Raw genomic sequence first — 23311 nt, 5'->3', positions numbered from 1 at the left:
CTTGGCAATGGAGAGCATTTCATCTTATTCAAGCGCTTTGGGACCATTAACCAAAATTCTATTGGCTTTAAGATAGTTATGAAAAAGGATAGGCCTGGCCTACATGTTAAATGTCTAAATTGGAGCCAGGCCAAATTTGATGGTATCAAACAAGATCTTTCAGAAGTGGAAGTGGGGGAGGCTGTTCACAACTAAAGGGGCATCTGGCACATAGGAGGCTTTCAAAAGATTGATAATGGGTTCTGGATGTAGATTTGCTTGCCGAGCTGGAAGGTTAATTTTTCAGATGTTTTGTCACCATACTAGGTGACATCTTCAGTGAGCCTCCGTACAAAGCATTGCTGGTGTTTCCTGCTTTCTATTTATATGTTTGGGCTTCCTTGAGGTGATGTCAGTTTCTGCGGTGACACCATTTCCTATGGTGATGTCATTTCCTGTTCTTTTTCTCAGGGGAGTGGTAAATGGGATCCAAGTCCATGTGATTGTTGATAGACTTCTGGTTGGAATGCCATGCTTCTAGGAATTCTCGTGTTTGTCTCTGTTTGGCTTGTCTGAGGATGGATGTATTGTCCCAGTCGAAGTGGTGTCTTTCCATATCTGTTCGTAAGGATACTAGAGAGGGTCATGTCGTTTTGTGGCTAGTTGATATTCAGATATCCTGGTGTCTAGCTTTCTGCCCGTTTGTCCAATGTAGTGTTTTTACAGTTCTTGCATGGTATTTTGTAAATGACAATAGTTTTGTTTGTTGTCTGTAGAAGGTCTTTCAAGTTCATTAGCTGCTGTTTTAGTGTGTTGGTGGGTTTGTGGGTTACCATGATGCCAAGGGGTCTGAGTAGTCTGCAGTCATTACCAAGATGTCTTTGATGTAGGAGAGAGTAGCTAGGGTTTCTGGATGCATTTTGTCTGCTTGTTTGGGTTTGTTGCAAGAAATTGGCGGACTGTGTTCATTGGGTACCCATTCTTTTTGAATACACTGTATAGGTGATTTTCCTCTGCTCTGCGTAGTTCCTCTGTGCTGCAGTGTGTGGTGGCTCACTGAAATAATGTTCTGATGCAGTTTCATTTGTGTATGTTGGGATGATTGCTTCTGTAGTTCAATAAATGGTCTGTATGTGTTGTTTTCCTGTAGATGTTGGTTTCAAGTTCCCCATTGGCTGTTCGCTCTACTGTGACATATAGGAAAACATATTGTTTTCCTCCTCTTTGGTGAATTTTATGCCAGTAAGGGTATTATTGATGATCTTGAAGGTTTCCTCTAATTTGTTTCGGTTAGCGATGGCAAAGGTGTCATTCACATAGCGGACCCAAAGTTTGGGCTGGATGGTTGGCAGAGCTGTTTGCTCAAGTCTCTGCATTACTGCCTCTGCTAAGAATCCTAATATCGGAGCTCCCATGGGCGTTCCGTTGGTTTGTCTGTAGGTTTTGTTTTTGAAAGTGAAGTGGGTGGTAGGCCTTGGTCCACTAGCTTGACGATACTGTCCTTGCTAATAATTGATGTGAACAGGGCTGTTAGATTAGATTAGATTCCTTACAGTGTGGAAAGAGGCCCTATGGCCCAACCAGTCCATACCGACCCTCAAAGAGTAACCCACCCAGACCCATTTCCCTCTGACTAATGAACCTAACACAATGGGCAATTTAGCATGACCATTTCACCTGACCTTCTCATCTTTGGTCTCTGGGAGAAAACCAGAGCACCCGGAGGAAATGCATGCAGACATGGGGAGAATGTGCAAACTCCACAAAGACAGTCACCTGAGGCTGGAATCGAACCTGGGTCCCTGGTGCTGTGAGGCAGCAGTGCTAACCATTGAGCCACTGTGCCGCCCCAAAGGAGACCATTATTTCATCCTCTTCTACCTTGCTGTCTTCGATGGTCTTCAGGAATTCTTGGGTGGAGTGGATGGAGTGGCGTGAGTCTTCTACTAATTGTTTTAGTCTTTGTTGCAGCTCCTTGACCAATCTGTAAGTTGGTGTTCCAGGTAGCAAGATTATGGGTTTGAGGGGGGCTCCTGGTTTGTGAATTTTGTGTAATCCGTAGAAGAGTGCTGTGTTGGATCCATCTAGTTTCATTTTTTGGAAGTTGGTCTTATTTATTTCTCCGGATTTCTGAAGTTTTTTGAGTAGGGCTGTGGTTTGGTTCTCTAGTTGGAAGATTGGACTCAGACCCTTTGGCATCATGGTAACCCACAAACCCACCAACACACTAAAACAGCAGCTAATGAACTTGAAAGACCTTCTACAGACAACAAACAAAACTATTGTCATTTACAAAATACCATGCAAGAACTGTAATAAACACTACATTGGACAAACAGGCAGAAAACTAGACACCAGGATATCTGAATATCAACCAGCCACAAAACAACATGATCCTCTCTCACTAGTATCCTGACATACAGATATGGAAGGACACCACTTCGACTGAGACAACACATCCATCCTCGAAAAAGCCAAACAGAGACAAGCACGAGAATTCCTAGAAGCATGGCATTCCAACCAGAAGTCTATCAACAAACACATGGACTTGGATCCCATTTACCACTCCCCTGAGAAAAAGAACAGGAAGTGACATCACACCCCAAAGAAACCCAAACATAAATAGAAAGCAGGAAACACCAGCAGTGTTTTGTATGGAGGCTCACTGAAAATGTTACCTAGTATGATGACGAAATGTCTGAAAATGAACCTTCTAGCTCTGCAAGCAAACCTATATCCAGAACCTGAACCGAGCTATAAATCTTTTCAAAACTCACTAATAGATAATTAGTTTTGAGGAACAGCATGATCCTGTCAGTGTGAAGGACAAAGCTGGCAGTTCTCAGGAACATTGGATAACTAGAGATATTAAGGCTCTAGTAAAGAAAAAAGGAAGCATGAGTCTGGTATTTTTAGTTGCGATCATGTGAATACCTTGATGAGTACAGGGAGCTTGGGAATACACTTAAAAGGGAAAATCAAGAGGGTAAAAAGGGGACATGAGATAGCTTTGGCAGATAAAGATTAAGAGAATCTAAAGAGATTCTACAAGTATATTAAGGGCAAGAGAGTAACTAGGGAGAGAGTAGGACCCCAGAAAAATCAAATGAGACGATCTATGTGTGAAATTACATCAGGTAGTAGAGATCCTAAAAGAATATTTTGCTTCAGTATTTACTGTGGAGAAACACCAGAAGCTAGGGAACGTGAGGAAATAAATTGGTGATGTCTTGAAAAGAGTACAGTTACAGAAGAGGAGGTGCACGATGTCTTAAAATGGATAAAGATTGACAAATCCCCAAGACCAGATCAAGCATATCTGAGGATATGAAGCTAGAGAAGAAATTACAGGGTCCCTAGCAGAGATATTTGTATCATCGATAGCCATGGATGAGGTACTGAAAGACTGGAGAATGGTTAATATTGTGGCACTATTTAAGAAAGGCTGCAAGGAAAAGCTAGGGAACTACAAACTGGTGATCTTGATGTCAGTGATGGGTAAGGTGCTGGAGGGGATTCAGAGAGATAGGATCTACATGCATTTGTTAAAAACAAGGTCTGATTAGGGATAGTCAGCAATGGCCTTGTGCATGGGAAACTGTTTTTTGCAAACTTCTTTAAGTTTTTGAAGAGGTGACCAAAAAGTTAGATGACGTCAGGGTGGTAGAAGTTGTCTACATGGACGTTAGCAATGCTTCCGACTAGGTTCCACATGGTTGTTTTACATGGGATCCAGGGAAAACTAGCCAATTGGATACAAAATTGGCTTGACGAGATGAGACAGAGGGTTGTCATTCAGACTGGAGGCCTGTAACCAGCGCTGTGCCGCAAGGTTCAATGTTATTTGCAATTTATATAAATGGCTTAGACAAGAATGTAGGGGGCATTAGGAGCACGTGAGGACTACAGATGCTGGTGATCAGAGTTGAGAGTGTGGTGCTGTAAAAGCACAGCTGTCAGGCAGCATCTGTGGAGCAAGAGAATCGATGTTTTGGGTATAAGCCCTTCATCAGGAATGAGGCTTGTGGGGTTGGGGGCTGAGAGATAAATGAGAGGGGGATGGGGTTAGGGGGAAGGTAGTTTAGAATGCGATAGGTAGATGAAGGGGAGGGAGAAGGTGATAGGTCAGAGAGAAGGGTGGAGAGGACAGATGGGAAAGGTGATGGACAGGTCAGGAGGGAGGTGCCAAGTTGGTGGCTTGGGATTAGAATAATGTGGAGGGGAGGGGAAGTGAGAAAACTGGTGAAATCCACATTGATTCTGCGTGGTTGCAGGATCCCAAGGCGGAATAGGAGGCATTCTTCCTCCAGGTGTCAGGTGGTAAGGGTTTGGTGATGGAGGCGGCCCAGGACCTGCATGACCTTGGCAGAGTGGGAGGGGGCGTTGAAGTATTCAGCCATGGGGCAGTGGGGTTGGTTAGTGCGGGTGTCCCAGAGATGTTCTCTGAAACAATCCGCAAGTTGGCGTCCTGTCTCCCTGATGTAGAGGGAGGTGCAACAGATACAATAGATGACATTGGTGGAGGTACTGGTAAATTTCTGTCAGATGTGCAAGGATCTGACAGGGGGCATTGTAAGCTTGTGGATGACTCCAAAAATTGGTGGTATAGTGGATAGTGAAGGCGGCTCGGAGTTCCATGGAATCTTGATCAACTGGGCCAGAGGGTCATAGAATGGTAGATGATGGTTAATTTAGATAAAAATGAGGTGTTGCACTTTGGTAAGACAAACCAGCACAGAGCTTAAATAGTTAATGATAGGACCCTGAGGAATACTGGTGAACAGAGTGACCTAGGCTAGGGGTGCAGATACATAGCTCCTTGAAAGTGGATCACAGGTAGACAGGGTGGTTTGGCACACTTGCTTTGATCAGTCAGAGCATTGACTAAAGGAATTGGGATATCATGTTAAAGCTGTACAAGAGATTAGTAAGGAGAAAGTGAGGACTGCAGATGTTGGAGATCAGAGCTGAAAAATGTGTTACTGGAAAAGCACAGCAGGTCAGGCATCCCTGTGCATTATGAAATTTGTGAGTGCAGAGCTCATTAAAAATAAGTTAAAATGGTTAAAAAATATCACAGATACGCAATTTTTGGAAGTGGTATTAATTTTTGTTTTACTAAGCCCTTGGCGCAAATAAGAGAATTTGTGATTTGTGATTTCATGCGTATAGAGGATTTGCTGTAATTTGCATATTTAATAAGGTAAGATACGCATATTTGTACAAGTTAACTAGCTACAAGATTCCCCATGGGAGACTGGTTAGCAAGGTTAGATCTCATGGAATACAGGGAGAACTAGCCATTTGGATACAGAACTGACTCAAAGGTAGAAGACAGAGGGTGGTGGTGGAGGGTTGTTTTTCAGACTGGAGGCCTGTGACCAGTGGAGTGCCACAAGGATTGGTGCTGGGCCCTCAACTTTTTGTCATTTACATAAATGATTTGGATGTGAGCATCAGAGGTACAGTTAGTAAGTTTGCAGATGACACCAAAATTGGAGGTGTAGTACACAGCGAACAGGGTTACCTCAGATTACAGCAGGATCTGGACCAGATGGGCTGTGATGTGGGAGATGGAGTTTAATTCAGATAAATGCAAGGTGCTGCATTTTGGGAAAGCAAATCTTAGCAGGACTTATACATTTAATGGTAAAGTCCTAGAGAGTGTTGCTGAACAAAGAGACCTTGGAGTGCAGGTTCATAGCTCCTTGAAAGTGGAGGTGTAGGTAGATAGGATAGTGAAGGCGGCGTTTGGTATGCTTTCCTTTTTTGGTCAGCGTATTGAGTACAGGAGTTGGGAGGTCATGTTGCGGCTGTACAGGACATTGGTTAGGCCAATGTTGGAATATTGCGTGCAATTCTGGTCTCCTTCCTATTGGAAAGATGTTGTGAAACTTGAAAGGGTTCAGAAAAGATTTACAAGCATGTTGCCAGGGTTGGAGGATCTGAGCTAGAGGGAGAGGCTGAACAGGCTGGGGCTGTTTTCTCTGGAGCGTCGGAGGCTGAGGGGTGACTTTATAGAGGTTTACAAAATTACGAGGGTCATTGATAGGGTAAATAGACAGACAAAGTCTTTTCCCTGGGGTCGGGGAGTCCAGAACTAGAGGGCATAGGTTTAGGGTGAGAGGGGAAAGATACAAAAGAGACCTAAGGGGCAACGTTTTCACGCAGAGGGTGGTACGTGTATGGAATGAGCTGCCAGAGGATGTGTTGGAGGGTGGTACAATTGCAACATTTAAGAGGCATTTGGATGGATATATGAATAGGAAGGGTTTGGAGGGATATGGGCCAGGAGCTGGCAGGTGGGACTAGATTGGGTTGGGATATCTGGTCGGCATGGACAGGTTGGAACAAAGGGTCTGTTTCCATGCTGTACATCTCTGTGACTCTATGACTCTGGGCAATGGTAGAAGCAAAGCCATAAAATTTTCTTGCCATCATTCCTTTTAACTGCAAATGGAAAAAAACTTCGGTCATTGGTAAGAGTTAGGACAAGGACACCAGAGTTTTGAATGAGCTCAAGGTTACAGAAGACAAAACGTGGAAGACCAATCAGGAGCCTGTCAGAATAGTCAAGATTAGCAGTAACAAAAGCATGGGTGAGGGTTTCAACAGATAAAATGAAGAGGTTATACAGGCAGTAATAAGCCATCTCAGCAGTGACATAGATGTGACCAGAAATTCATCTTGGGATCAAATATAATACAGAGGTGACAATCATCTGATTCAGACTCAGACAACTGTCAGGGAGATGATAAGAGTTGATCAGTTAGGATGGAAAATTGGGAGTGCAGGACAAAGGCAATGTCTTTATGTCTTCCCTCTATTTAGTGAGGGCATTTCTGCATATTCAGTGTCAGATACAGGTGGCTCAGTGGTTAGCACTGCTGCCTCACAGTGCCAAGGACCCAGTTTGATTCCAGCCTCAGGCGACTGTCTGTATGGAGTTTCTCCGTGGGTTTCCTCCGGGTGATCTGGTTTCCTCCCACAGTGCAAAGATGTGCAGGAGAGGCGAATTGGCCATGCTAAACCATCCATAGTATTAGGTGCATTAGTGAGAGGGAAATGAGTCTGGGTGGGTTACTCTTCGGAGGCTGAAGGGCCTGTTTCTACACTGTCGGGAATCTAATTTAAAGAAAAGTAATCTAAAAATTTAGAGACAGTAAACGAATTAGCAGGCGGTGGCGAGATAGAACTGGGGGTTATCAGGTTTCGTAGTCAATAGCCTTAGGACAGCTTTAACATCTCATGCAAAGGATGTCTACCTTCAATAATACAAGACTGACTACTATCAAACTGCACTGGATAGTTCAAACATAAAACTGACCCAGAAAGTATAATACCGCAAGCAGAGACCAGCTCAACTTTCTCTTAAACAATGTTTGCACTTGGTGAGCTTTTAGACTTCCTTTAAGTCAGAGAAGTACAGCACAGAAACAGACCTTGCAGTCCAACCCATCCCTGCTGACCAGATATCTTAACCTAATCTAGTCCCAGTTGCCAGCACTTGGCCCATATCCTTCTAAAGCCTTCTTATTAATACACCCATTCGGATGCCTTTTAAAATGTTGTAATTGTACCAGCCTCCACCACTTCCTCTGTAGCATCAAGGGGTGGAGAATTCGATGTTTTGGGTGTAAAACATCTTCAGTTCTGAAGAATGGTTCCACCTGAAATGTTGACTTTTCCACCTCCTGATGCTGCATGGCTTGCTGTGTCCTTCCAGCCTCCTACTTGTTTACCTTGGATTCCAACATCTGCAGTTTTTTTATGTCTCCACTCTGGCAGCTCACTCCATTTCCCTCTGCGTGAAAACATTGCCCCTAAGGACCCTTTTAAACTTTTTCCCCCTCTCATTCTAAACCAATACTCTCCAGTTCTGGAGTTCCCCATCCCAGGGAAAAGACCTTGATTTACCCTGTCTACGTCCCTCATGAGTTCATAGACCTCTACAATGTCACCCCTCAGCCTCTGACACTCCAGGAAAAACAGATCCAGCCTATTCAGCCTCTCCCTGTAGCTCAAATCCTCCAACCCTGGCAACATCCTTGTCGATCTTTTCTGAACCCTTTCAAGTTTCACAACACCCTTCCAATAGAAGGGAGACCAGAATTGCACACAATATTCCAAAAGTGGCCTAACTGATGTCCTGTACAGCTGCAACATGACTTCCCAATTCCAAAACTCAATGCTGCAACCAATAAAAGAAAGCATACCCAACGTTTTCTTCACTATCCTGTCTGTGATTCCACTTTTAATGAACTATGAACCTGCACTCCAAGTCCTGCTCTGATTTGTCTTTACAAAATGCAGCACCTCACATTTATCTAAGTTAACTGCCATCTGGCACTCCTCAACCCATTGGCCCATCTCATCAAAATCCCATTGTGCTCGGAGGTTACCTCCTTTGCTATTCACTATACTTCCAATTTTGGCGTCACGTGCAAACCTACTAACTATAGCTCCTATGTTCACATCCAAATTATTGATATAAATGACGAAAAGTGGTGGACCCAGCACCGATCCGCGTGCATACCAATGGTCACAGGCCTCCAAGCTATAAAACAACCCTCCACCACCACCCTATCTATACCACCTTTGAGCCAGTTCTGTATCCAAATAGCTAGTTCTCCCCGTATTCCATGAGATCTAACCTTACTAACCAGTCTACCATGAGGAACCTTGTTGAATGCCTTACTGAAGTCAATAGAGGTCATGGCCACCCCTCTGTTCTCATCAATCTTCCTTGTTACTTCTTCAAAAAACTCTGTCAAGTTTGTGAGACATGATTTCCCACGCACAAAGCCATGTTGACTATCCCTAATCAGTCCTTACCTTTCCAAATACATGTAAATCCTGTCCCTCAGAATTCCCTCCAACAACGTGCCCACAACCAATGTCAGGCTCACTAGTCTATAGTTCCCTGACTTATCCCTACCACCTTTCTTAAATAGTGGCATCATGTTAGCCACTCCTCCAGTCTTCTGGACTATTGATGATGCAAATATCTCAGCAAGGGGCCTAGCAATCACTTCCCTAGCTTCCCATAGAGTCAGAGGATACACTTGATCAGACATAGAACAATACAGCGCAGAACAGGCCCTTCAGCTCTCGATGTTGCACCAACCTGTGAACTATTCTCAGCTCGTCCCCCAACACTATCCCATCATCATCTATGAGCTTATCCAAGGATTGTTTAAATCTCGCTGGTTGAGTTGACTACATTTGCAGGTAGGGCATTCCACGCCCATATCACTCTCTGAGTAAAGGTCCTGAGGACTTATCCACCTTTGTGTGTTAAGACATCCAGTAGCTCCTCCTCTGTAATATGGACACTTTTCAAGATGTCACCATCTATTCCCCCCACATTCTTCATCCTTCCCCACAGTAAACGCTGATCCAAAATATTCATTTAGTATCTCCCCCACCTCCTACGGTTCCACACACAGGCTGCCTTGCTGATCCTTGAGGGGCCCTATTCTCTCCAGACTTACCCTTTCGTCCTTAACGTATTTATAGAATTCCTTTGGATTCTCCTTAACCCTATTTGCCAAAGCTATCTCATGTCCCCTCTTTGCCCTCCTGATTTCCCTCTTAAGTATATTCCTAGTATCCTTATACTCTTCCAAGGATTCACTCGATTTCTGCTGCCTATACCTGACGTACGCTTCTTTCTTTTTAACCAAAACCTCAGTTTCTCTAGTCATCCTGCATTCCCTACACCTACCAGCCTAGCCTTTCTCCCCATTAGGAATATACGATCTTTGGACTCTCGTTATCTCATTTTTTAATGCTCCCCAATTTTTAGCCTTCCATTTCCCTTCAAACATCTGTCCCCAGTCAACTTTTGCAAGTTCTTACCCAATATTGTCAAAATTGGCCTTCCTCCAATTTAGAACTTCAACTTTTAGATCCGGTCTATTATTTTCCATCACTATTTCAAAGCTAATAGAATTATGGTTGTTGGTCCCAAAGTGCTCCCTCCACTGACACCTCAGTTCCCAGCCCTGCCTTATTTCCCCAAGAGTAGGTGAAGTTTTGCACCTTCTCTAATTAGGCGCATCCACATACTGAATCAGAAAATTTTCTTGGACACATTTCACAAATTCCTCTTCATTTAAACCTTTAACACCAAGGCAGTTGCAGCGTTTGTCCGGAAAGTTAAAAGCCCTTACCAGAACCACCATATTATTCTTATGGACAACTGAGATCTCCATAAATTTATTTCTCAATTTCCCACTGACTATTGGTGGGGGGGATGGGAGGGGAGGGAGGTCTATAATACAATCCCAATAAGGCGATCATCCCTTTCTTACTTCCCAATTCCACCAATTAACTTCCCTGGATGTATTTCAAGGAATTTCCTTCGTAACTCCAGCCATAATGCTACCCCTTATCAAAACGCCACCCCTCCTCTCTCTTCCCCCCTTTTCTACCCTTCCTATAGCATTTGTATCCTGGAACATTAAGCTCCTAGTTCTGTCCATCCCTGGGCCACATCTCTGTAACTGCTATGATATCCCAGTCTCATGTTCTTAATAATGCCCGAAGTTCATCTGCCTTCCCAGTTAGGCCTCTTGCATTGAAATAAATGCAATTTAATCAGTCCTACCTTGTTCTCTGGTTTGTTCCTGCCTGCTCTGACTGTTTGACTCGCTCCTTTTCCCAACTGTACCAGTCTTACATTGATCTCTCTCCTCACTACTTCCCTGGGTCCCACACCCTATCTTACTAGTTTAAATCCTCCCAATCAGCTCTAGCAAAACTCCCTGCCAGTATATTTGTCCCCTTCCAATTCAGATACAATCTGTTCTTCTTGTGCAGGTCACTTCTATCCCAGAAGTGACTCCAATGATCCAAAAATGAGATCCAAAAACTGAATGTTAATTTTGTAGAATTTCCTTACTGGGTGAGTTAGATGGTACTAGAATTTCATCCAGGTAATGCTGGATCTTGCTCAAATCATCTTTCGCAAATCGGAGTTTATCCTCTGCAGGGCGTAGAGGTTCCTGAAATGTTGATTGCCTCTGGCGAGATGGCAGAAAAACTGGAGGCTGGCATGACAGTGGAATTGATCCAGTGGTTAGCCCTTCTGGGAACGTCTGGGCAATAACTTTCAACCCTAAAATGACATTAATATTATTGTGATTTAGGTCTACAACTTCAATTTAATTATTTATAAACAGAATTTCTGGATTAATATTTTTCAAAAAGAGAAAGACACAGGTAAATGAAATAAACAAAGTATTTTAGTTTAAAATAGCATTTTGAAAGACTTAGTTATAGCCCACTAATTTAATTATCAAATGCATTATAACTGAACATTTTCTTTCCAATTTGTCTCTTTCCCTGAAGTAAACCATCCAGACTTGTGCTCAAGTTCGGGTGATTATCTGACAGACTGAGGAAGTGGCATTCTTGGTGGCATGCTTTATGCCTCAATTCAGTTTATGATGGATACGACTAGCATCAAAAGAAGTGACCATCTCAGAAATGTGCTGCATTTAAAGATTATTTAGGCAAAATAATCTGCATGTGGTTTCTCACTTCTGTGGCAAGCGAGACATTGAATATTAATAACACTTATGCGGAGGTCTAGACCCCTGGTGTTTTGTTTCACTAAAACAGCATTCAGAAGGAAATATTCTATCAGGAAAGGTCTCATAGCTGCCTCATCCCTACCCTATAAATAAAACAATTGTTTGCAGATCCCAGCTGAACCTGCCTTCCCACTAATGCCCCACAGTAAGAGAAATAGGGAGGTAATGTCAAATAGGCAAAATGAGTAGGCATGTGATAAAACTCAATGCAGAGAAGTGTTAATTCATTCGTTCTGATAGGAAAAATGAGGAAAGCCAATGTGATTTAAATGGTGTAATATAAAGTGAGTGTAAGAAGAGAGAAACATACAGACATAAATCTTAGAGAGCAGCAACCAGGTTAAGACATTTTGAAAAGAAAATCACACAGGACCCAGAGATCTTCAGCTTTATCAATACAGCAATGGAACACAAAGTGAGGAGTTGCATTAAATCTTTATAAAACATATTGATTAGGCATCAGCTGGAGTTGGTGCTCAATTCTGGGTACTGCACTTTCAAAGTATCTTAAGATTTTAGAAGCAACTAGAATTAAGTCAGAAATAGGGCCTTCAGTTATGTCAGGTTGCAGCAGAAGTGATCAAAATGTTCAAAATCATGAATATTTTTACGAAGTAATTGTGGAGAAGCTGTTTCCGTGGTCAAAAGGTCAGTAAACTGCAAACGCAGGTTTAAGTCAATTGGCCAAAAAAACCCATGAAGGAGCTTTTGAAAGCATTTAATTGTTGTGAACCAGAATGTAATGCAATGAAAAGCTGGCAGTAGAAGAAACATACGAACATTCAAAAGGGAATTGGATACATGCTTGAAGGGAAGTAAATTATAGGGCTATTGGGAAAGAGCAGAGAAGCAATGTTTACTGGACAGATTACCAAAAAGGCACTGAAAACCAAACGGCCTCCTTCTTTTCTTAATCACTCCATGATTCCTCTCCCACTCAGAACATTTGAAGGGTGGTCTAGCCTATTTGGCTTAGATCTCTATTGCGTCACTGAAGAGCTCAAAAGTATGTTTTGGCAAAAAGAAAACTCAAAGTTGATTTTAATAACACTAATGTAACTCTATCATCTTGAATCTTCATTTATAGCAGATTTATAAATAAAACAGTTGCAATGTATGTTTGAGTACATATTTAAAACTGGAATTTTTAAGTGGCATTCCTAGGAATTTGCCAAGTGCTGACCTTCAGAATAAGATTAAGGAACACTATTCATGTAAACATTGAATGAAGTTGCTAAGTTTTTAAACATGACTCTTAAGTTGCATACACAATTACAATTTAAAACTCAGTTTACTTATTAAAATGGGATGTAACTAGAATTTAAGTATTTTCTGCTTCCACTTGGACTATAGAAATGCTGTCGTCATTAAAAACATAATCTACACATCTGAGTGTTGTTCAGCTTCAGCTGCTATTAGCATAAAAATTTCCAGTTTACTGACTCGATGTTGAATGAGCAATATATAATATACTGGCAGGGAGATTTACTAGAGCTGCCTGGGAGCAGGTGGGGAATGTGTGGTGGGGTGGGACCCAGGGAGATTATGAGGAAAGAGATCAATATGACACTGGTACAGTTGAGAGCAGAAGAAGTGAGTCAAACAGTCAGGGCAGGCAGGGACAAAGCAGAGAACAAGGTAGGACTGATAAATTAAACTGCATTTATTTCAATGCAAAAGGCCTAGCAGGGAAGGCAGATGAAGGGCAGGGTTGGGAACATGGGACTGAGATATCATAGCAATTACAGAAACACGGCTCAGGAATTGACAGGTCTGGCAGCTTGATGTTCCAGGATACAAATACAACAGGAAGGACAGAAAGGGAGGCAAGAGAGGAGGGGGAGTATCCTTTTTGAGAAGGGATAGCATAACAGCTGTACTGAGGGAGGATATTTCTGGAAATTCATCCAAGAAAGTTATTTGGGTTGAACTGAGAAATAAGAAAGGGATGATCACTTTATTGGGATTGTATTATAGACCCCCCTAATAGTCAGAGGGAAATTGAAAAACAAATTTGTAAGGAGATCTCCATTATCTGTAAGAGTAATAGGGTAGTTATGGTAGGGGATTTTAACTTTCCAAACATCGACTGGGACTGCCATAGTATTAGGGGTTTAGATGGGGAGGAATTTGTTAAGTGTGTACCAGAAAATTTTCTGATTCAGTATGTGGATGTACCTACTAGAGAACGTGCAAAACCTGACCTACTCTTGGGAAATAGGCAGGGCAGGTAACTGAGACGTCAGTGGGGGAGCACTTTGGAACCAGTGACCATAATTCTATTATTTTCCAAATCGCAATGGAAAAGGATAGACCAGATCTAAAAGTTGAAGTTCAAATTGGAGAAAAGCCAATTTTAACAGTATTAGGCAAGACCTTTCAAAAACTAATTGGGGGCAAATGTTTGCAGGTAAAAGGACGGCTGGAAAATGGGAAGCCTTCAGAAATGAGATAACAGAGAAAGTATATTCCTGTCAGGGTGAAAAGGGAAGGCTGGTAGTGTAGGGAATGCTGGATGACTAAAGTAATGGAGGTTTAGTTAAGAAAAAGGAAGCATATGTCAGGTATAGACAAGACATATCGAGTGAATCCTTAGAAGAGTATAAAGGAAGTAGACAATAGACAATAGGTGCAGGAGTAGGCCATTCTGCCCTTCGAGCCTGCACCACCATTCAATATGATTCCACAAGTAGGAGTATACTTAAGACGGATATCAGGAGGACAAAAAGGGGACATGAGATAGCTTTGACAAATAGAGTTAAGGAAAATCCAAAGGGTTTTTACAAATACATTAAGGACAAAAGGGTAACTCGGGAGAGAATAGGACCCCTCAGAGATCAGCATGGTGGCCTTTGTGTGGAGCTGCAGAAAATGGGGTGATACTAAACAAGTATCTGCATCAGTGTTTACTGTGCAAAAGGACATGGAAGACATAGAATGTAGGGAAATAGACGGTGACATCTTGAAAAAATGTCCATATGACAGAAAAGGAAGTGTTGGATGTCTTGAAATGCACAAAGGTGGGTAAATCCCCAGGACTTGATCTGGTGTACCCTAGAACTCTGTGGGAGGCTAGGGAAGTGATTGCTGGGCCTCTTACTGAAATATTTGTATCATCGATAGTCACAGGTAAGGTCCACAAGACTGGAGGTTGGCTAATGTGGTGTCACTGTTTAAGAAAGGCGGTAAGGTCAAGCCAGGGAACTTAAGACCAGTGATCTTGACATTGGTGGTGGGCAAGTTGTTGGAGGGAATCCTGAGGACAGGATGTACATGTATTTGAAAAGGTAAGGGCTGATTAGAGATAGTCAACATGGTTTTGTGCGTGGGAAACCATGTCTCACAAACTTGAGTTTTTTGAAGAAGTAACAAAGAGAATTAATGAGGGCAGAGTGGTAGATGTGATCTACATGGATTTCAGTACGGCATTCGACAAGGATCCCCAGATTGATTAGCAAGGTAAGATCTCACAGAATACAGGGAGAACTAGCCATTTGGATACAGAACTGGCTCAAAAAGGTAGACGACAGAGGGTGGTGATGAAGGGTTGTTTTTCAGACTGGAGGCCTGTGACCAGTGGAGTGCCACAAGGATCAGTGCTGGGTCCACTTCTTTTCGTCATCCATTAAAATGATTTGGATGTGAGCATAAAAGAGTTTGCAGATGACACCAAAATTGGAGTTGCAAGTGGACGGCGAAGAAGGTTACTTCAGATTACAATGGGATCTTGATCAGATGGGCTGAGATGTGGTAGATGGAGTTTAATTCGGATATATGCGAGGTGCTACATTTTGTGAAAGCAAATCTTAACAGGACTTCTACACTTAAATGGTAAGGTCCTAGGGAGTGTTCCTGAATAAAGAGAGTGCAGGTTCATTGCTCCTTAAAAAAGTGAAGTTGTAGCTAGATAGGATAGTGAAGAAGGCGTTTGGTATGCTTTCCTTTATTGGTCAGAATATTGAGAACTGGAGTTGGGAGGTCATGTTGCAGCTGTACAGGACATTGGTTAGGCCACTGTTGGAATATTGCATGCAATTCTGGTCTCCTTCCTATTGGAAGGATGTTGTGAAACTTGAAAAGGGTTCAGAAAAGATTTACAAGCTTGTTGCCAGGGTTGGAGGATTTGAGCTATAGGGAAAGGCCGAACAGGCTGGGGCTGTCTTCCCTGGAGCGTCGGAGGTTGAGGGGTGACCTTATGGAGGTTTATAAAATCATGAGGGGCATGGATGGGATAAATAGACAAAGTCTTTTCCCTGGGATGGGGGAGTCCAGAACTAGAGGGCGTAGGTTTAGGGTGAGAGGGGAAAGATATAAGAGACCTAAGGGGCGACTTTTTCACACAGCGGATGGTACGTGCATGGAATGAGTTGCCAGAGGAAGTGGGGAGGCTAGTACAATTGCAACATTTAAAAGGCATTTAGATGGGGATATGCATAGGAAGGGTTTGGAGGAATATGGGCCAGCTGCTGGCAGGTGGGACAAGATTGGGTTGGGACATCTGGTCAGCATGGACAGTTTGGACAAAAGGGTCTGTTTCTGTGCTGTAAATCTATGACTCTGTATGCATTGATTCATACTGTGAGAAGTATGCACTAAATCAGTCATCAAGTGGAAAAGTTAACAAACTACTGAGAAATATATGGTAGGTTTTGTTTACTTACTTTGGTGTACACACTCTCTCTCAACTAATCATAGTCTACTAAACTTAAAAACTTGGGGGCAGGCTAGCAAGAATCCTGAAATGTGACAGTGCTGGTGTTTAGACAGCTAAAACCAAGTCACGTAACAACAATGGCAATATTATCCATTGCTTATGCAGGTAGGAGTACAAAATCAGTTTGGCCGGAAGTCATTTCATAAACACTGGCTTTTAGCGAGAATTATACAGTAAAGCTTAATTAAATTGTAATGTTAGCAGCTGTACAGAAAAGTAAATTTTAACTGCTCTGGTTTATCTGTTATTACTCATCATATAACATTTCCTGCAACACGTACCACCTGATAGCATAAAAAGATTCTCAAAACCCCTCTCGCACAGTGTTGTGGCAGCCTGACTAGCTATCCGTTCATCTTCATCATAAAGCAGGATAATTTTCCCAGATGCATTTTTCTAAAGTTCAGTGGTTAAGGCATCTTGTATCATTTTAAATTGACAAACTTCAAGTTAATGTCAAATTTGTAACAAAGCTAGTTAACCCAAATAAAGAAGGCTAGTGGGGATGAAGAAAAGGAGGAGTGTGAAACATACAGAGGAACAACATTCTGAATCCAAGTTTCACCCACAAGCTATTTTGTGGCATAACAATAAAAGCTATCTATAGATTGAGAACTCAGAATGGGATTAAATATGGGAAAAATGAGATTGGGTTTTAAAAAAAACACATTGGGGAATCCAAAACTAGAGAGCATAGGTTTAGGGTGAGAGGGGAAAAATATAAAAGAGACCTAAGAGGCAACTTTTTCACACAGAAGGTAGTACGTACATGGAATGAGCTGCCAGAGGAAGTGGAGAAGGCTGGTACAATTACAAAATTTAAGAGGCATTTGGATGGGTATATGAAAAGGGGTTTGGAGGCATATGGTCCAGGTGCTGGCAGATGGGACTAGATTGAGTTGGGATATCTGGTCGGCATGGACGGGTTGGACCGAAGGGTCTTGTTTCCATGCTGTACATCTCTGACTCTATGCGAAGGGCTGGATTTAAAAGCAGTTGTAATGGTTATAGGACAGTGACAAAATTTCAGATGCAAACATGAACATCTCTTCTCCATTGTTGCTCCAAGGTTTGCGTGGGTGGAGAGAAAGAGAATGAAAAGGGAGCTTTATTTTGCGTTTTGCTTATATAATAGCTTTGGTTTGTCCAAAAAGTCAAAGGGTTTTCTGTTTCCTAATATTAAGAAAATGTTTGTTGACCACCAATGCGGACTATTGAATAAAATGGAGGGGAAAGTACAGAAGATGGATAAACAAAATTTCTTTCTAATCCAGCTTCAGTTGTACAAAAGCAATTTGAACAGCATTACATTCCTGGAGGTGGGTACTGCATTGCATTATCATACTGCCTTTTAATCTATGCAACCATCAAATCTGTCTATTCTGATGAAAAGCAAGCTGGAGGAACAACACCCCATGTTCCACCTAGGCATCTTTCAGCCATCAGGATTTAACATTGAGTTTAACAAGTTCTGAGCATGCTTGAGATCAAACCCAATTCACCTGCTTTAGTCTCTCCAAACAGCTAATAGATTGGAAACCTAATTTCAGAATCAAACCACTAACTGCATAGATCTGAAGATTTAAAGGATACGTATTCTAGAATCTCCTTTGTATAAGGGTTCATTGTCCTGGACAGCATTGCAATAGGATAACTGTAGGCTGAAAGACAAGGTTAAACAACTTCAGTTGAGCATGGGTTGAGCAGTTTTAAGTAACAGTCCAAGTTTTACAACAACAGTCTATCCTCATAAATAAAAATCCTGTATCTAGTGTGTGTTTCTTATATTTTGCAATAATATATAAAGTGAAAATTCTTCTTATAGTTACACTTGCTCAATTGACTGAGATGTCAGATAAAAGCTAATTGCAACTAATCATTCAACAGTAGTGATTGACCTCACAATGTATAGTGTCTTGGAAGAGAGATCTCAAGTCAGTACAAATTCATACTCAGAAAAGCAGTGAATCTTAACAATGCGCAAGGCTAGTTTCTTTTACATTTCCACAGTAACATTCCATCCAGAGTGCACTGCTGTCCTAAGCAGTATTAGGGAAAAACTATTTAATTCACTATTCACTAATTTAATTGCAACGTGTATTATCCATGTGACACTTAACACTTTAAAAATGTTCAGTCATACTAAATAACTGTTGGTATTTAATATCTTCTATTCAAGGTAAGAAATATACACATTTGATACTTAAAGCAAATGCTATTGTATGGTTTTATAAGCATTATGATTTGCTCTCTGATTCAAAAGGTTCAATGATTGAGAGGATGTATTAGAAATTTGAGCAGAAAGGGCAGTTCACAATACAGGATTTTTATCTTAGTCCTATGATTCTAAGTACCATGATACCCTGAATCCTTCAGCATTGGCAGCACACAAAGGTTTTTTTCTAGGTTTTATTTTAGGTATATTAGGTACAGCCGCAAACTAAATGTTTTATTTCATATTTAATTGGGAATATTGTGGTTATGGAGTTTGTTTTAAGAATGTTAACATTATATTCTGACCAAAATAAGACAGAAAATAAATTATAAGCAGCAAATAAAGAAAATCATTTTTATATAAAGAGAGTTCATACTTCATTGACATCAGTAAGATGTAAAATTATTAGAACACATTTTCACCTTAGTTGCATGAGTAGTAAACTGGCAGAGAAAAACTCCTGCCAGTTATAGCACCTGTTCCATTGAAATCTTTGGAATGAAAATAAATTAAGCAGATGCTTTGACAGTTGGGTAATCCACTAAATACAGTTATCACACAAAGATAAGTATTTGCTGTATTCTGTCAACTTATCTCAGGAAGCTGTATTAGTTATACTAAGCAAGACAACTTAAAACAAATATAATGACTATTTAAAAGTGCATCCCCATGTATTACACCAGTGACTGACATAACTTTCACCTATAATGATTACCTCCAATAATGTGACATTGATCATAGGCATCACGGTCGCGTACATCCAAAAGCAAGTAAGGGCAGTCTGGGTACGGTCCATTTGTTTTTTCTGAACAGAGACAGAGCTCAGGTTGGGACAATTTCTGATTCTCTTTCTCCAGATCTATTTCCCCAACACCACTTATAACACTACAGAGAAAAATAAAAACTGTTGACAGATCACAGAGCAATTGTCAAACAATATTTGATCACAAGAGGAAAAATTTTTTAAAATCTTAAAAACATGACTACTAGACACTTTTGGGACAATGGGATTTTAGAAATTCTGCACCCGACTCCACAGCAGCTTATTTTGTAAAGCACTGTTTAGAAGAGAAATTATTCAAAAATATGAAGAATATTCCCTGTTGGGTCTGTGGTGATTTCTGCAAGGACAGCAATTGGAATGTAACGACTAACATCAATTGCTTTGAATTATGGAAGGGAGAAACATTAAAAAAGAAATCAATTATTAGTCAGGATTTACATTCTTGTGGCTCCATTCAAAATCTACATGTTACCAGGAGTAAATTCCAATCAAAAAGAAAACTGGTGACTTAAGAAATGAGGATGATTCGATGTCATGATCATCAAGACATTTGTAAACCATTACTTAGAAAATATTTCAAAACAATTATTAAAAATTTTGACAGACTATAACCATCTGCAAGAAGTGTTCAATGTTTAGATTTTTTACTTTCAGTGGTTATTACTGGCAAGGTCAGCATTTAGGTCAATTACTAATTGTTCTTCAGCGAGTGAATTGCTCAGGCATTTCAGAGGGCAGTTAACAGTGAACTACATTTAGGGTGTAGGTTTGCTCGCTGAGCTGCAGGTTTGATATCCAGACATTTCATTACCTGGCTAGGTAACATCATCAGTGGCAACCTTCAAGTGAAGCGAAGCTGTTGTCTCCTGCTTTCTATTTATATATGTTTGTCCTGGATGGGGTTCCTGGGGTTTGTGGTGATGTCATTTCCTGTTCATTTTCTGAGGGGTTGATAGATGGTATCTAGATCTATGTGTTCGTTTATGGCATTGTGGTTGGAGTGCCAGGCCTCTAGGAATTCTCTGGCATGTCTTTGCTTAGCCTGTCCCAGGATAGATGTCTTGTCCCAGTCGAAATGGTGTTTTTTTTCCATCAGTGTGCAGGGCTACGACACCAACTCTCTCAAACAAAAACTAACAAACTTAAAAGACCCAGTACAACCCATGGACAAAACCAACGTTATCTACAAAATTCCATGCAAGGACTGCCACAAACACTACGTAGGACAAACAGGAAAAAAGTCAGCCACCAGGATACATGAACACCAGCTAGCCACAAAAAGACATTACTCTCCCTCCCTCGTAGCCCTACACACAGATGAAAAAAAACTACCAATTCGACTGGGACAATACATCTATCCTGGGACAGGCTAAGCAAAGACATGCCAGAGAATTCCTAGAGGCCTGGCACTCCAACCACAATGCCATAAACAAACACATAGATCTAGATACCATCTATCAACCCCTCAGAAAACGAACAGGAAATGACATCACCACAAACCCCAGGATTCCCATCCAGGACAAACATATAAACAGAAAGCAGGAGACAACAGCTTTGCTTCACTTGGAGGTCACCACTGATGAGGTTAATGAAACATCTGGATATCAAACCTACAGCTCAGCAAGCAAACCTACACTCTAAACTTCAACCTGAGCTACAAACCTTCACAAACCTTGCAAAAAGTGAACTACATTACTGTGGGTCTGGTGTCACATGTAGACCAGATCAAGAAAGGGCAGCAAATTTATTTCCCTAAAAGGATATTAGCGAACCAAATTGTTTTTTATGACAATCAATGGCATTTTTGTGGCACCAGTGCTGTGACTCGTGACAGAAAAATGGTAGAGGTTATGGGCAGACTGCTTGTCCTTCCCTGTTAGAAAGTTGCCAGTAAGCTGATGTACCAAAAAGAAGCCTGGTCTTCGGTCATGTTGGACTATGGGTGGGTTAAACTAGTGAAAAGTGGGATTTCTGCCCCTCAGAAGACTCACCAACCATCCATCAGATCTATTAGTGCCAGAGCTCAATAGCAAGTGTTGTCAGGATTGCAGACAGGCTCACAAAAGAGACCTTACGGATCCCAGAATAATTTTGGTCAAGGATATTAGGTGGGGAGAATTCGTTACATCTTTGTGGGGTGGGGAGTGGGTTTTGAAGTAATGATGTGTCAAAAGGAAGGGGAGGACTGTTATCATTTGGGTATCCTTGATGGATGAAGGGCAAATGCGAAATACAGTCAAGCCCTTAATTCCTGCTGATTTAATAATTTTAAAATGTGAAATGGGTTGTTGACTTATACCTACTTGTCTTGCAACTGGTTATGTCATTGTCAGCACCCACCCACCTTCTGTGCTATGGGTGCAAGCTTGGCATAGACGGGAAGATGGAGAGCTAGCCACCAGATCCAAGTTATATGCTGTCACTGAAAACATAACCTGCAGGCATACAATATCTGGCCTAGTTTTCAATTCCAGATTCATCAATTGAATTTCAATTCCCCCATCTACTGTGGTGAGATTTGGATCCTTGTATACAAAGCATTAGTTTGGGCCTTGGATTATTAATCTAATGCCATTAACAATATGCATTCACCTTTCCCATATCTGAATGAGTGCTGTAATTTAAAATTTCAGTCAGGCTGAAATTAAACATCTAGCTGAAAAGGTTAGTATTATTGTCCTTCAAGATGCTGATTGACCCCATTGGATTCTGGACATTCAGAATTTTACTTCGCTTTTTAAAAATATAATTTATCTACCCAGAATTCATTCCTCAATATGAAACTAAGCTACAGAAGGTCATTATACAAAGAACTTCACCAATTTTCAGGCAAGTGAAACTATTACTGGGATAATAAAGAGAATCATCATTGTGATCTTTTTCCAGCATAATAATCCTCACCTTTGAAGGGTGGAGCGTGCTGAAAGTGGTTTCTCAACTGAATCTTCATTACTTATTAGTTCTATAGCGGATTTCTGATGCACTTCCATTGGACATTGTTCCTCAGTGTCCTTTATTGCAAGGAGTTCAGGCTCTGGTGCGGAAAGCACTGAATGTGAACCTGAATGAAACAAACAATAATTCAAGCTTAAAAAAAATTCAGAGAGGATTTCTGCATGGCAATTCAAAATTAAGGTGGTAAAAACTTTTAGCGACATTTCATTGAATAAATTGCATTATAAAAATACATTAGCAGATGTGATGTGTTGTTTATTGTCATGTCCTTTTAGATTTGTAAACAAGGCAAAGTATCTTACTAAATCCTTTACCTTAAAAAATGCTAGTAATTTCTTCTAATTGCAGATAATTCTACAGAATAGATAACCAAAGATATTTGATACTAACCTTCTTCCTGTTGCTGTTCGCTAAACACCCGTTCACCTTGTTCATTCACAGAAGCCACCTGCAGCACCTAAAGAACATCAAAAAGTCAAGTGAAATAAAAAAGTTAATATTAAATTTTCTGAAGGAATCAATATTTTAACATTTATTTCTCCCCAACTTTCTGCAACTAAAATTCCACATTTTACATTGCTGTACGTGTGCACTGTGGTACTGCATACAAAGGAGCAATTGCAAAGTCACTGATTTCATTAAGAATTTAGTAGGTTTCGTCACCTGCAAGACTGTGACTCAACTGATTTATAGCCATCATCGGTACCCAATATTACATTACCACCTCAGGATGAATCTTACTGTGTAACATTCACATCAGATTTAAGGATACTGAGGGCCATCCATCCCTAAATTCTAATAAGATGTCAACAACTTCTCTTTTGCCTTCAACATTTTTCACAGCCCTGGGCCTCAAACATTCCTCCCAAGTGAAATGATTTTTTTGTACATTTAAATTTAGCATCCTGAATTTGAGGTATTTTATATCGTGGATAGCCCAAACACAAATTGGGTGAACAAGTCACAAAACATGCACATCACAGGCGTAACCTTGAGCTTCCAGTCATATGTCATTTCAATTTTTACTTGATTCTAACCTTTGTTCCATCACTCTTACACTGTGG

At 41.1% G+C, this 23311-nt stretch overlaps 1 protein-coding gene across 1 annotated transcript in view; it reads right to left on the bottom strand.

Moving 5' to 3' along the window:
* The window catches only part of cep41 (centrosomal protein 41), a 49154-nt gene that overhangs the window by 5468 nt on the left and 20375 nt on the right, over window positions 1-23311 (bottom strand). The window contains exons 5-10 of the mRNA XM_060843112.1: window positions 22638-22704; window positions 22194-22353; window positions 19224-19393; window positions 17887-17954; window positions 16575-16689; window positions 10886-11101 (exon numbers count right to left, since the gene is read on the bottom strand). Of these exons, the coding sequence (XP_060699095.1) occupies window positions 10886-11101; window positions 16575-16689; window positions 17887-17954; window positions 19224-19393; window positions 22194-22353; window positions 22638-22704 (796 nt within the window). The remainder of the gene's footprint in view (window positions 1-10885; window positions 11102-16574; window positions 16690-17886; window positions 17955-19223; window positions 19394-22193; window positions 22354-22637; window positions 22705-23311) is intronic.

The sequence above is a fragment of the Hemiscyllium ocellatum genome, chromosome 23 (genome assembly GCF_020745735.1).
Source record: "Hemiscyllium ocellatum isolate sHemOce1 chromosome 23, sHemOce1.pat.X.cur, whole genome shotgun sequence".
Classification (NCBI taxonomy): Eukaryota; Metazoa; Chordata; class Chondrichthyes; order Orectolobiformes; family Hemiscylliidae; genus Hemiscyllium; species Hemiscyllium ocellatum.
The sequence above is the reverse complement of the archived record's forward strand: the minus strand, read 5'-3'. Positions and strand labels throughout refer to the sequence as shown.